General features: G+C 42.4%; 1 protein-coding gene across 1 annotated transcript; it reads left to right on the plus strand.

Annotated features, from left to right (window-relative positions):
* The first annotated feature begins 466 nt into the window (after window positions 1-466).
* CCIN (calicin) lies at window positions 467-3007 on the plus strand. The gene has a single exon (XM_077912522.1). The coding sequence runs from the start codon at window positions 1190-1192 to the stop codon at window positions 2954-2956; it is 1767 nt and encodes a 588-aa protein (XP_077768648.1). The 5' UTR covers window positions 467-1189; the 3' UTR covers window positions 2957-3007.
* Window positions 3008-14950: the final 11943 nt, after the last annotated feature.

A 14950-nucleotide genomic window follows, 5' to 3' on the forward strand; every position in this document is an offset into this window, starting at 1 on the left:
GCTCCAGACGCCCCCGCCCCCAACCACCAAACACCCACCGGCCCACGCCAGGTGGTTACGGACAAAGGGAGCAGCCAAGGACACCGGCGCTGGGGGAACTAATACGGTATCAATAAAGTAGGGGCAGCTAACGTGGACTGAACTTTCGCTACAGGCAAACATGGTGCTTAACACTCTCTAGTCATTTTCTCATTGAAATTCGTAATCTTCTTCGAAGTGGTTACCATCACTCCCATCTCACAGATGAAGAGACTGAGGTTTAGAGTCTGAGCCACTTGTACAAGGTGACACGTGTACGGGGAGAGCTGACCCACCACAACCCCCACAGCTGCATGACTACAGCCTTGGAAATGTGGGGAGAAGGTCCCAGTTGGCTGTGGAACTGAAATAATCAGGGCTTCAGAGGCCCTCCCATGCCCCAGGGTGTGGCTAACTCCTGTATCCCGGCTGCAACCAGGGCCCTCTACCTCTCCTCTGTTTTAAAGGAGAATAGTGTCCATGGCTACAAAGGTCAGAAGGCAAAGGGCAGCCTGAAATTCTCCTCTGATGGCCAGGAGCCTTGGCAGAGAAAGGTACTTCGAGGCCTGAGAATCAGAGACTGGGGAGAGTTAGGTAGTTAGGAGCTTCCTGGAAAGATGAAGAACACTGAGTTCTAGAAAACTTGGCTTTCTAGCCCTGGTCTGCTTCCAAACCTACTGTGTGATCTTGGGCAAGTCCCTTCTCTTCTCTGGGCCTGTTTCCCTCCTGTAGGTGGGAAGATTCTTCTAGATCCAAAAATCTCTTTTCTTCCCCGAGCTTCCTCTTTTCCCTTCCTATACCACCCCCACCCAGACTGGTTGGAACATTCCAGAAATAGCCTTGAACTGAGTTTTAAAAGCCCCAAGTAAGAGTTGCAATCCACTTCTGAGTTTCTCCTGAGCTCTGGACTCAGGGCTTGAAGTCCTGGCAGGGTATCTAGTCTTGGCAGGTTGCACGCATCAGAGAGGAGAAAGATCCTGTGCCTGTGAGAAAGGCCTCAGGGTCTGGCATTGTGATGACCTCATCCATTCTATGACATCACTCTCTCTCCCAGCCCCCCTCCTCCCTGATCAACTGCCCTGCAAACAACCATCAATCTGAATCCCAAAGACCTGAGAAGTCTGTTCTCCAGTACCTGCTGCTGATCTTCTGCCTCAGCCAGCAAAGCACCATGAAATTAGAATTCACAGAGAAAAACTACAACAGCTTTGTGCTGCAGAACCTGAACAAACAGAGGAAACGCAAAGAGTACTGGGATATGGCCCTGACTGTGGACCACCATGTTTTCTTTGCACATCGCAACGTACTGGCTGCTGTCTCTCCACTGGTGAAGAGCCTCATCTCCAGCAATGACATGAAGACCACCGATGAGCTCTTTATCACCATTGACCCCAACTACCTGAGTCCAGCCACGGTGGACCAGCTCCTGGACTACTTCTACAGTGGCAAGGTGGTGATCTCGGAGCAGAATGTGGAGGAGCTCCTTCGCGGGGCCCAGTATTTCAACACCCCACGCCTGCGAATCCACTGTAATGACTTCCTGATCAAGTCCATCCGCCGTGCAAACTGCTTGCGCTACCTCTTCTTGGCTGAGTTGTTTGAGCTCAAAGAGGTATCAGACTTGGCCTACTCTGGCATTCGTGACAACTTCCACTACTGGGCCAGTCCTGAGGGCTGTATGCACTTCATGCGCTGTCCACCTGTCATCTTTGGCCGCCTGCTCCGAGACGAAAACTTGCATGTGCTCAATGAGGACCAGGCACTGAGCGCACTCATCAACTGGGTGTACTTCCGGAAGGACGAGCGGGAGAAGTATTTCAAGAAGTTCTTCAACTACATCAATCTCAATGCCGTCTCCAACAAGACGCTGATGTTTGCCAGCAACAAGTTGATGGGCATGGAGAACAGCTCAGCCCATGCAACTCTCATTGAGAGTGTCCTTGTGGACCGAAAGCAGGAGAAGCCATCCAGCTTGTTGAGCTACCAACGGAAAGGGGCCCTGCTTGATTCGGTGGTCATCCTGGGTGGCCAAAAGGCCCATGGCAAGTTCAATGATGGAGTGTTTGCCTATATCATCCAGGAGAACTTGTGGTTGAAGCTGTCAGAGATGCCCTACAGGGCAGCAGCACTTAGTGCCACCTCTGCTGGTCGCTACATCTACATCTCTGGTGGTACCACTGAGCAGATTTCAGGGCTGAAGACGGCTTGGCGATATGACATGGATGACAACTCCTGGACCAAGTTGCCAGACCTGCCAATTGGACTTGTCTTCCACACCATGGTGACCTGCGGGGGGACGGTGTACTCAGTGGGTGGGAGCATTGCTCCAAGGCGGTATGTCTCCAACATCTATCGCTATGATGAGCGCAAGGAGGCCTGGTGCCTGGCAGGAAAAATGAGCATCCCTATGGATGGCACAGCCGTGATCACCAAGGGTGACCGGAACCTGTACATTGTCACCGGCCGGTGCTTGGTGAAGGGCTATATCTCCCGAGTTGGAGTGGTGGACTGCTTTGACACCAACACCGGGGATGTGGTCCAGTGTATCACCTTCCCCATTGACTTCAACCACCGGCCCCTGCTCTCTTTCCATCAGGACAACATCCTCTGTGTACACAGCCACCGGCAGAGTGTGGAAATCAATCTGCAGAAGATAAAGGCCAACAAGACGACCACCTCGGTGCCTCTCTTGCCTAACAACTGCCCCTTGGATGTGTCCCATGCTATATGCTCCATTGGAGACAGCAGAGTGTTTGTGTGCGGGGGTGTCACCACAACCAGCGATGTCCAGACAAAGGACTACACCATCAACCCAAATGCCTACTTGTTGGACCAAAAGACAGGCGAGTGGAAAACCCTGGCCCCCCCACCGGAGGCACTGGACTGTCCTGCCTGCTGTCTAGCCAAGCTACCGTGCAAGATTCTTCAAAGGATTTAAACAACTTTTTAAGTGGGAGAATAAGTAAATGCATTATTGTTCACAATTTAATGAGAGATAGAGGAAGATGGCCTGTTGGTTCCTTCTTAGTTTTCCAGTCTGTTTGGCCCTGCAAGTAGAGATCCTGGACTAGGGCTGCTCCCAGTGGGTAGAAATTCAGGGCTACTCTGTTATTGGAGGGATCCAAGCTGAGGCTGGAATGGAGTCCCTGGTGGGTGGGACTGAAGCATCTCCTGGGCGCTGGCCAAGGTGGTGTCTGGAAAGCCCCCATTCTATCCCCTGTAGTCATCTCGCTGGCATCTGCTAGACTGATAAAAGTGTTTGCTTGGAGTTATGGAGCCTCAAGCTCCTCCAACACTCACTCCCCTAGAGTCCATCCAGGAAGACAGGCGAGGGCCAATCCCAGGTTTGGGACAGGAGACTCATGGGCTGGGGGGAGGGAGGACATGGAGGGAGGGATATGGAGAAAATGGTGTGGGAAAGGCTCAGGGATAAGGGTAGAGGGAACAGAGGAGGCCAGGTTACTTGGCTGTTGTATTTGACCATGAAGCTATGGTGTGTTTGCGTCTTATTTGTGGGGAAGTTGGGAAGTTACAATTACAATTGTCTTCAGTAAGCAAACTACATTGAGAACTTTCTCCAGGAATACAGGGCCTGAGGGACTGGGATGGGGAGAAATCAGTAAGGGGGGAAAAAAGCAATCTATGCACTAGTCCCCCCTTGTGTGTGGTTTGGCTTCCTGTGGTCAGCTGTAGCCCAGAAGCAGATGATCCTCCTCCTGACCATCAGAAGTTTGGTAGTAGCCCAACACTATGTCGCAACGCCCCCACCATTCACTTCACTTCATCTTATCACGTAGGCATTTTATCATCTCACATCATCCCAAGAAAGGTGAGTACAGCACAATAAGATACTTTGAGAGAGAAAGACCACATTCACATAACTTTTATTACAGTATATTGTTAAAACTGTTCTATTGTTATTGTCATTAAGCTCTTAGTGTGCCTAATTCATAAATTAAACTTCATCATAGGGATGTGTATAGAGGATAAAATAGTATATAGAGGGTTCTGTGGTTTCAGGCATCCACTAAGGATCTTGGAGCGGATCCCCAGCAGATAAGGGGGGGACTACTATATCTCTGTTGGAGAGAACCTGGGGGTGAGGTGAGAGGACAGGATGAGAGAGACAGGATGGTGTAGTAGCTAGGAGCATGGCCCTTGGGGCCAGTCAACCTGGTTTAAATGCCAGTTCTACCGCCTGCTGGTACAAAACTCCTGGCCAAACTACACATCTCTGTGCCTTTGTTTCCTTATCTGCAAAAGAGACATACTAGGAGTGCCTACCTCCTGGGGTGATGGAAAGTTTCAATGAGTTCATACAAATTCCTAGGACAGACTCCCTGGCATTTAAGATGCCACAGGAGTACATTTTTTTTTTTTTAATGAAAAAAAGAAGTGTGGCAAGGGTCCAGGTTCTTGAGTCTTTATACCAAGTAAGGTCCCCCAGATTGCCCTTTGAGACTGTCTGCCTCAAAGCTTTGGTGAGCTTTCCTCAATTCTTTTTTTTTTTTTTTTTAAGATTTTATTTATTTATTCATGAGAGACACAGAGAGGCAGAGACACAGGCAGAGGAAGAAGCAGGCTCCATGCAGGGGGCCCGATGTGGGACTCGATGTGGGACTCGATGTGGGACTCGATCCCGGGTCTCCAGGATCATGCTGGAGACGCTAAACCGCTGAGCCACCAGAGCTGCCCACTTTCCTCAATTCTAACTATCCCTTCCATTCAGGGATGGATGTGCTAATATGTAATCCTCAACCATTGAGTAGAAAATGACCGTGTCCTTGAAAACCATATATGATCCTCATTTACCTACTCACTCATTCATTAATTTACATATTCATCTACTCATCAATTCACACACACACACCATTCACTGAGGCCTCTCTGGGCAGGTCCCTTGTCCAGGTGTTGGGGCCACATGACACAGACAATCCATGCCCCAGTAAGGGAGTATCTAGATCAGTGCTGTGCAAGAGGAATATAATGCAAGCCACATACGTAATTTAAATTTTCTAAAAAAAAATTTTTTTTCTAGAAGCTTCACTATGAAAGTAAAAACAAACAGGTCAAATTAATTTTAATAATGTATTTTATTTAACCCAATACGTCCAAATATTATTTAAGCAAGTAATCAGTGTAATCATTTATTAACGAGATATTTAACATTCTTTTAGTTTTTCATCCTAAGTCTTTGGAATCGTGTGTATAATTTATATTTACAGCGCAAATGAATTTGGACTAACTAAATACAGAAGGCCCCAGGAGGCTAGGGACCACTGGATTAGATAGTGCAGGACAGTTTAGAGCTTCGTGGCTCAAACATGCTCATCCCCTTTTTCCCTCTCAATCCTATTGGACCTGCTTGGCATTATCTTCTTGACCTCTCTGCTGGGTGGCCACTTGCTTCAAAGCCCACCTTCTAAAAAAAAAAAAAAAAGCCCACCTTCTGCCCAAGTCTTACTTTGCTCCCTGTGGGTGAGAACCTTGGACTTCACAGCTGACTCTCTCTTCTCCGGAACTTCTCCCACCTTTCTCACTTCTTCAGCGCTGGGCAGCCCCCACTTTTGCTTACTTCACTGCTGTCTTCCAAAGTACAAAAGGGTCCATGCCGCTGTGGCCAGCTGCCCCCACCCCTAGGCCACCAGGCTCATCTGCCCACCCCCACCCAGGCCATTCTCCACATTCTCTGATTCTCTAGTCCTCTCTGGTGTCCTGAGGCCCCGCTCTTTTCCTCTCCTCTTTCTTAACTGCTTACTTCTCATTCTGCCCCTAGATCTCTGGAGAAATAGAGGTCAAATGATCTGAGCTCCACGAACAATCCCACATCCACTAAAACTCTCCAGAGCTGCTGCTACTTTCCTGCATCTCAGAGGAAGTGGTGTCCTTCCACAATTCAACGCTGATCCCCCTCCCCTGGCGCTCCTATTTTGTCACCTCACAGCTTCTCAGGACCCTCAATTCCTTCTCTCTCTCATCCCCTTCCTGATTTTTTCTCTTTATTCCATAAGTTTTCTCAAGTTCCTCTTTTTCTGGAAACAAACCCTCCTCAGCTCTGAGGCCCACCTGCCCATCTTTTCCCTCAGTTGATCGTCCTAAATGTCTGTGCTCCCGGGCTCCATCTCTCATCCGTCTCTAATCAACTCTGTCTTCTATTGCTACCATGCTACCAAACTGTCTCCTGACAATATTGTCCTCTTTGTCCTTTTCTCTGTTGATTCTTTCCCTTGCAGTACTGGGCAGTATTGGCCTCTTCCTCCTGCGACAGAATCACCGGGGACTTATTAAAAAGGGAGATCTTGGGCAGCCCGGGTGGCTCAGCGGTTTAGTGCTGCCTGCAGCCTGGGGTGTGATCCTGGAGACCCGGGATCGAGTTCCGCGTCGGGCTCCCTGCATGGAGCCTGCTTCTCCCTCTGCCAGTGTCTCTGCCTCTATGTCTCTCATGCATAAATAAATAAAATCTTTGAAAAAAAGATAAATAAAAAGGGAGATCTTCGGCATGGTAGGATGATCATTTGATATATTAATCCATGTTGTCCTTCCTTCCTTCCTCTTTCTTCCTTCTTAAGCCCTTCCCACATTAAAATTAGACCATAAGGCTGAAACATTCGAGACTTATCACCCTGGGGAGGCTGGCAGAGCTGAATGCAGGACTTAGAGTCAAAATCTTGGTGTTAGCTGCAAGGGAAGCTTTAGCAATTCATAGCAGAGATGTTGGTCTGGAAAGACAAGGCTTTTGAATTACAACTCAGATCTTCAAACTCAGGAGCATGAAGTCTTTCCAAGGGAATATCAGACATGCACAGTTTTTAGGGAATCAGTTTCCAGATTTTCAACCTTTTTCCTAAAACCAATCTACCTGAGAATATACCTGTGGTGATTTCCTTCTAGTTCTCTTTTCCCACCTTCCCTTTCAAAATTATTCTTCAAACAGCTTACACACACACACAGACACACACACACACATACACATTTACCTATTCCATATCTTCCTAGAATGTGCTGCCTCAGGTGTCACACAAGGGTGTAAACTGATGTCAGGGAAGTATCAGTGAAGCCTCCTTTCATCAAGACACCAATATCTAAAGAAGGGTTTGTATTTTTCTGTCTTACTTAAACAGTGTTTTCTGTTAAGGTATGAAGTCTGGTGTTAAAAAAAACCATGATACTTTGGTTTAAGTTAGGGTGTTCAGAAATATTAAATAGCATGATGGAATGATAATATATTTTGAAAAGCTTTATTGAGTGGGACCCCTGGATGGCTCAGCAGTTTGGCTCCTGCCTTCAGCCTGGGGTGTGATCCTGGAGCCCGGGGATCCCGGGATCGAGTCCCACATGGGGCTCCCTGTGTGGAGCCTGCTTCTCCCTCTGCCTGTGTCTCCTCCTCTGTGTGTGTGTCTCTCATGAATGAGTAAATAAAATCTTTTTTTAAAAAAAAGCTTTATTGAGATGTAATTCACACACCACACAATTCAACCAAAGTGTACACTTCAATGGCTCTTAGTACATTCACAGTTGTACGATCATTATCACCATCAATTTTACAACATTCTTGTAACCCCAGAAAGAAACCTTAAACTTCTTAGTTGTCACCCTCTAACTCCGTCATCTTCCCAGCCCCCAGGCAACCACTAGTCTACTTCCTGTCTCTGATAAGCCTATTTAAGACACTTCATATAAATGGAATCATACAATATGGGACTTGGTTTTTTTTTAAAGATTTTATTTATTTATTCATGAGAGACACACAGAGAGAGGCAGAGACACAGGCAGAGGGAGAAGCAGGCTCCATGCAGGGAACCCGATGCGGGACCCGATCCCGGACCCCCGGGATCATGCCCTGAGTGGAAGGCAGACACCCAACTGCTGAGCCACCCAGGCATCCCTAATATGGGACTTAACTGGCTTCTTTGACTTAGCATAACATTTGCAAGGTTCATCTATGTCGTTGCATATGCCAGTACTTCATGCCTTTTTATGGCTGAATAATATTCTGCTGTATAGATATACTACATTTTATTCATGTATCTATTAATAGATGGACATCTGGGTTGTTTCCACTTCCTAGCTGGTGTGAATAATGCTCTATAAACATTCATGTCCAAGTTTTTGTGTTCACATAAGCCTTCATTTATCTTGGGTATATATACTTCAGAGTAGAATTGTTAGATCCTGTGGTAACTCTATGTTTAATTATTTGAGAAACTGCCAGATTGTTTTCAAAGCAGATGCATCGGGATCCCTGGGTGGCTCAGCAGTTTAGCGCCTGCTTTTGGCCCAGGGCGTGAGCCTGGAGTCCCGGGATCGAGTCCCACATCAGGCTCCCTGCATGGAGCCTGCCTCTTTCTCTCTCTCTGTGTCTGTCATGAATAAATAAAATCTTTAAGAAAAAAAGAAAGTTCAAAGCAGATGCATTATTTTACATTCCCACCTGTGATGTATGGCAGTTTCAACTTTTCCATGCCCTTGTCAACACTTCTGATTATCTGTCCGTCCAAATACGATCATCCTAGTGGCATCTCATTGTGGTTTTGATTTACATTTCCCTAATGGCTAATGATGCCGAGCATTTTTTCATGGGCTTGTTTTATGAAAATTGTTTAATAACCTTGCCTCTTGGGGATCCTGGGCATCTCAGCGGTTTAGCGCCTGCCTTTGGCCCAGGGCATGATCCTTGAGTCCCGGGATCGAGTCCCGCATCGGGTTCCCCTCATGGAGCCTGCTTCTCCCTCCTCTTGTGTCTCTGCCTCTCTCTCTCTCTGTCTATCATGAATAAATAAATAAATAAATCTTTAAAAAAAATAACCTTGCCTCTTCCACACTCAACACAATGAATTAGGACAAGTCACTTTTATTAATTTGTCATTGCAAAAACCATTCATTCCTGGTTTAAACTTGGCTATGACATATAACATTAGTTTTATGTAATTGCTGTATATTTTTATATAATTACTGGACTTAGTAACTATAGAATTCCTTCTACATATTGCTGGATTTCATTTGCTATCTAATCATTTTTATTTCATTTATAAAGTTACTTTAGAGAGCTATCTTAAATGGTATTTTAAAAAATTTAGTTTCTAACCACACACTGCTAGTGTAGAGAAATATGATTGACTTTCATGTGTTCATCATGTCTTACAACTTGGCTAAACTCACTTATTAATTTTAGGAGTTTTTTGGGTAGATTTCTTGAAATCTTCTAGGTAGCCAGTCATGTCATCTGCAAATAGAGGCAACTTTATTTCTTCCTCTGTAATTTGTATGCCTTTTTTATTTTATTATTTTTTAAAGATTTTATTTATTTATGAGAGACAGAGAGAGTGAGAGAGAGAGAGGCAGAGACACAAGCAGAGGGAGAAGCAGGCTCCATGCAGTGAGCCCGATGCAGGACTCGATCCCAGGTCTCCAGTATCAGGCTCTGGGCTGAAGGCGGCGCTAAACCGCTGAGTCACCCGGGCTGCCCCTGTATGCCTTTTTACTATTTATTTATTTATTTATTTATTTATTTATTTATTTATTTATTTTAAAGATTTTGTTTATTTATTCATAGAGACACAAGAGAGAGGCAGAGACACAGGCAGAGGGAGAAGCAGGCTCCACGCAGGAAGCCCGACGTGGGACTCGATCTCGGGTCTCCAGGATCACACCCCAGGCTGCAGGTGGCGTTAAGCCTCCGCGCCACGGGGGCCGCCCTGTATGCCTTTTTTAAATTAAATTTTTAATTTTAACTCCAGTATAGATCTTACTATATATATACACACACACACACACACACACACACACACACACACACACATTAGTTTCAGGTATATAATATTGTGATCGAACAATTCTATACATTACTCACTGCTCATCATGGTAAGTGTACTCTTTAATCCCCTTCACCTATTTTACCCACCCTCTGCCCATCTCCCCTCCAGTATGCCTTTTATTTCTTTTTCTTATCTTACTATATTGGTTAGAACTTCCAATGTAATATTGAATAGGAGTGGTGAGGGAATATCCTTAACTTGTCACTGATCTTAGGGGAAGAGCATTCAGTTTTCACCATTAATAGGTGAAATTTATCATTAACACAATAGGTTTTTTATAGATGAGACTTCGTAATAAGTAGGTATTGGATTTTGTCAATTTTTTTTCTGTGTATCAAGTGATTTTTCTTCATTAGATTGTGAATGTGGTGGATTAGATTGATTTGTTTTTCAAATATTGAACCAGTTTTGCATCCTGGGATAAACTCCCATTTTGTCATGATATATATTGTTCTTTTTATATGTTGATGGATTCAATTTGCTAATACAGATCTTTCTCAACTTATAAGGGGATTATATCCCAATACACCCATTTTAAGTTGGCAATATCCAAGTCAAAAATGCATTTTATACACCTAACCCACCAATCATCAGAGCTTAGCCTGGCCTACCTTAAACATGCTTACTTACATTAGCCTGCATTTGGGAAAAGTCATCTAACACAAAGCCTATTTTATAATAAAGTGCTGAATAGCTCCTGTAATTTATTGGATACTGTACTGAAAGTGAAAAATAGATTGGTTGTATGGGTATAGAATGGTTCTAAGTATATCGGTTGTTCACTCTTGTGATCTGGAGCTACCATCACTAAGGAGTATTGTACCACATACCACTTGCCTGGCAAAAGATCAAAATTCAAAATTCAAACAGTTTCAACTGAATGAGTAATGCTTTTGCACCATCATAAAGTTGAAAGATCATAAATTGAACCATCATCAAGTTGTGGACTGTATTCTGTTGGGGAATTTTCGCATCTATATTCTTAGGGGATATTGATCTATAGTTTTTTTGGTTTTTTTTTGTACTCCTTTTGTCTACTTTTATTTTTTAAAAAGATTTTATTTATTTATTCATGAGAGACACACATAGAGAGAGAGGCAGAGACACAGGCAGAGGGAGAAGCAGGCTCCTTGCAGGGAGCCCATTGTGGGACTCGATCCCAGGACCCCAGGATCACGCCCTGAGCCAAAGGCAGACGCTAAACCGCTGAGCCCCCCAGGCGTCCCTTTTGTCTACTTTTAATACCAGAGTAATGCTTGCTTCATAAAATGAGTCAGGAAGTATTCCCTTCTCTCTGTCTCTCTCTCTCTTTTTCAGGAGATATCATTTAGAATTGGTGTTACTTAAATATTTGATAGAACTGGCTCACAATACTATCTAGTGCTGGAGTTTTGTTTCCAGTGGGGAAGAAAGTTTTTCACTACAAATTCAATTTTTTAAATTGTCATAGGACTATTCAGATTATCCATTTCATCTTTGGTGAGTTTTGGTAGTTTGTGGCTTTCAGGAATTTGTCCATTTTACTTACATTGTCAAATTTATGTGCACAGAGTTGTTCACAGTATTCTCGTATTATCCTTCAGTGTTGCAGAGTACTTCATGATGTCAGTTATTTGTGTCTTCTTTTCAGTGTTGCTACTTATTTTACTGATTTTTTCAAAGAACCAGTTTTTTATTTCATTAATTTTCTCTATTGATTTATGCTTTTATCTTTATTGTTTCTTTCTTTCTGCTTGCTTTAGATTTATTTTGCTCTTTCTAGTTTCCTAAAGTGGAAGCTTAGACTATTTACTTGAGACCTTTCTTCTTTCCTAATACCAGCATATACTTCTATAAATTTTACTCTGGTGGCGCAGCGGTTTGGCGCCTGCCTTTGGCCCAGGGCGCGATCCTGGAGACCCAGGATCGAATCCCATGTCAGGCTCCCGGTGCATGGAGCCTGCTTCTCCCTCTGCCTGTGTCTCTGCCCCTCTCTCTCTCTGTGTGTGTGTGACTATCATAAATAAATAAAAATAAAATAAAAAATTAAAATAAATAAATAAATAAAAACTACTTTAGCTGCATCCCACAGAAAATACAGACTTTATATTTGTTTGTTTAAAGATTTTCTTTATTATTCATGAGAGACACAGAAAGAGAGAGAGAGAGAGAGGGAGAGAGAGAAAGACAGAGACCTGGGCAGAGGGAGAAGCAGGCTCCATACAGGGAACCTGATGTGAGACTCGATCCCGGATCCTGGGATCATGACCTGAGCCAAAGGCAGACACTCAACTGCTGAGCCACCCAGGCATCCCCAGACTTTATATTTGTATTTTCATTTATTCAGTTAAAAATATTTTTCTAATTTCCCTAGAGAATTAACTCATGTATTATTTAGAAGTGTTTTGTTTAATTTTCAAGTTTTGGAATTTTCTTTGTATCTTTCTGTTCATCATATCTACTTTAATTCCATTATGGTCAGAGAGCATGTACTGTTTTTTCCCAGTTCTTTTATACTTGTTGAAGTTTGTTTTATGACCCCAAATATGGTCTGTCTTGGTGAATGTTCCACGTACACTTGGAAAAAATGCGTATTTAGTTATTACTGAATAGAGTGGCCTACAAATGCCAATTAGATCCAGGTGGCTGATGGTATTATTCAGTCCTTCTATATCCTTGTTGATTTTCTTTCTACTAGTTCTCTAGATTTTTGTGAGTGTTGAAGTCCCCAACTATAATTGTGCGTTTGTGTTTCTCCTTTTGGTTCTGTCAGCTTTTGCATCACATATTTTGAAGTAATTGTTGTTACTTACATACACATTTAGGATTTTAATGTTTTCTTGGTGAATTGTCCCTTTTATCATTAGGTAATACATGCCTTTATCCCATTATTTTCCTTGCTTTGAGTCTACTTTGTCTGATATTAGTGTTTGCACAGTATATCTTTTTTCCGTCTTTTTACTTTTAACCTACCTATGTCATTAATCTTGAAGTTTCTTGTAGACAGACTATAATTGGTTTATGCCTTGTTATTTTAACAAACTCTGATTTTTGTATTGGTGTGTTTAAAACAGTTACATTTCATGCACTTATTGATGTTTGGATTTAGATCTATTGTTTTATTATTCATGTTCCATTTTCCCTCTCTTTTTCATCCCTCTGCCTTCTTTTGGGTTATTTGATTATTTTTTAGTATTCCATTTTAATTTATTGTGTTTTGATAATATCTTTTTGTACAAAGTTTTTAGGGGCTGTTCTAGGGATTACATACTGTACTTCATAGTATATTTAAAATTAATATTTTACTACTTCAAGTAGAATATAAAAATCTTACTCCATATAGGTAAACTTTACCCTCCCCCTTTATAGTACAGTTGTCTTCTATATTACATCTAAACACATTGAAAACCCCATCAGAGACTGTTAAATTTTTTTGCTTTCAAATATCAAACATAACTTAAAGGACATATTTTAAAGAGAAAAAGAATTGTCTATTATATTTACCCAGATGTTTATCATTTTTGTTGCTCTTCTTTCATTCCTGATGTTCTAGCTTTTATTTTGGTGTGATTTCCTTTCTCTCTGAAGACTTTCTTTTAGCCATTCTTTTAGAGCATGTAAACTGGCCGTGAAATCTCTTACTTTTCCTTCTTCTGAGAATGTCTTTGTCTTCATTACTGGATAGAAAATTCTGGCTTGATAGCTCCTTTTTTCAACACTTTAAAAATGTTGTGCCACATCTTTGGCCTTCATGGTTTCTTTCTTTTAAAGAATTTATTTATTTATTTATTTATTTATTTATTTATTTATTTATTTATTTATTTATGAGAGAGAGAACATGGGCCAAGGGGAGGAGCAGAGAGAAAGGGAGAGAATCTCAAGCAGCCTCTGAGCTGGGGGCCAGAGGGCACAATCCCATGATCCCAAGATCCCAAGCTGAGCTGAAATTAAGAGTTGGATACTTAAAAAAAAAAGAAAAAGAGTTGGATGCTTAACCTACTACACCACCCAGGTGCCCCTGGCTTTCATGGTTTCTGATGAGATTTCAACATCCATTCAAATCATAGTTTCTGTGTCAGGAATGCATTATTTTTGTCTGGCCAGGTAGACTTATTTTCTTTAGTTTTCAGAAGTTTTATTATTGTGTGTATGGGTACAAAATTTTTTGGCTTTATCTTGTTTGGAGTTCACGGAGCTTTTTGAATATGTAGGTTTATGAATTTGGCAAATTTGGGAAATTTTCAGCTCTTATTACTTTGAACTTTTTTTCCAGGTCTGTACCCTCTTTTATTCCTGGAAGATGGACCAAATGCTGGACTTTTTAAAATTGTTCCACAGATTCCTGGGGATATTTTTTTTCTCCCCTCACTGTTGTTCAGACCAATTTTTACTCATTGTTATGTTCACTGATTTTTCCCCCTGTCATTTCCATTGTGCTTTGGGATATATTCAGTGGGTTTTTAAATTTCTGGGCTTTCTTACTTTCCAGTCGTAACATTTCCATTTTGTTATTCTCTGTATTTTCTATTTTCTTACTGAAACTTTCTAGTTATCCATTTGTTCCAAGGGTTATTGTTAGAGCATTTTTATAATAGCTGCTTTTTTTAAGATTTTATTATTTTTTAAGATTTTTTTTTTTTAATTTATGAGAAAGACGCAGAGAAAGAGAGGCAGAGACAGAGGCAGAGGGAGAAGCAGGCTCCATGCAGGGAGCCAGATGTAGGACTCAATCCTGTAACTGCGGGATCACACCCGGAGCCTAAGGCAGATGCTCAACCTCTGAGCCACCTAGGCATCCCTAATTGCTGCTTTAATGTCTTTGTCACATGATTCCAATATCTAAGTCATCTTGGTATTGACATATATTGACTGTGTTTATTTGTGATTTGAGATTTTCCTTACTCATATGCCAATTAATTATTCACCTGCCAAGTTTAAGAATGTATCTTAAACATTTTGAATGTTAGGCTATGAAACTCTGGTTCTTGTTTAAATCATATGAAGAATGTTGATAGTTTTGTATTAGTATGCAATCGACCTAATTAGAATGAGGCTGTCAGTTCCAAGGCACTCTTGCGGACTGATTAGAATTGCATTTCAATTTTCAAAGACTCCAACGGTGTTCAGCTCTGTTCCAC

The sequence above is a fragment of the Canis aureus genome, chromosome 10 (assembly GCF_053574225.1).
Source record: "Canis aureus isolate CA01 chromosome 10, VMU_Caureus_v.1.0, whole genome shotgun sequence".
Taxonomy (NCBI): Eukaryota; Metazoa; Chordata; class Mammalia; order Carnivora; family Canidae; genus Canis; species Canis aureus.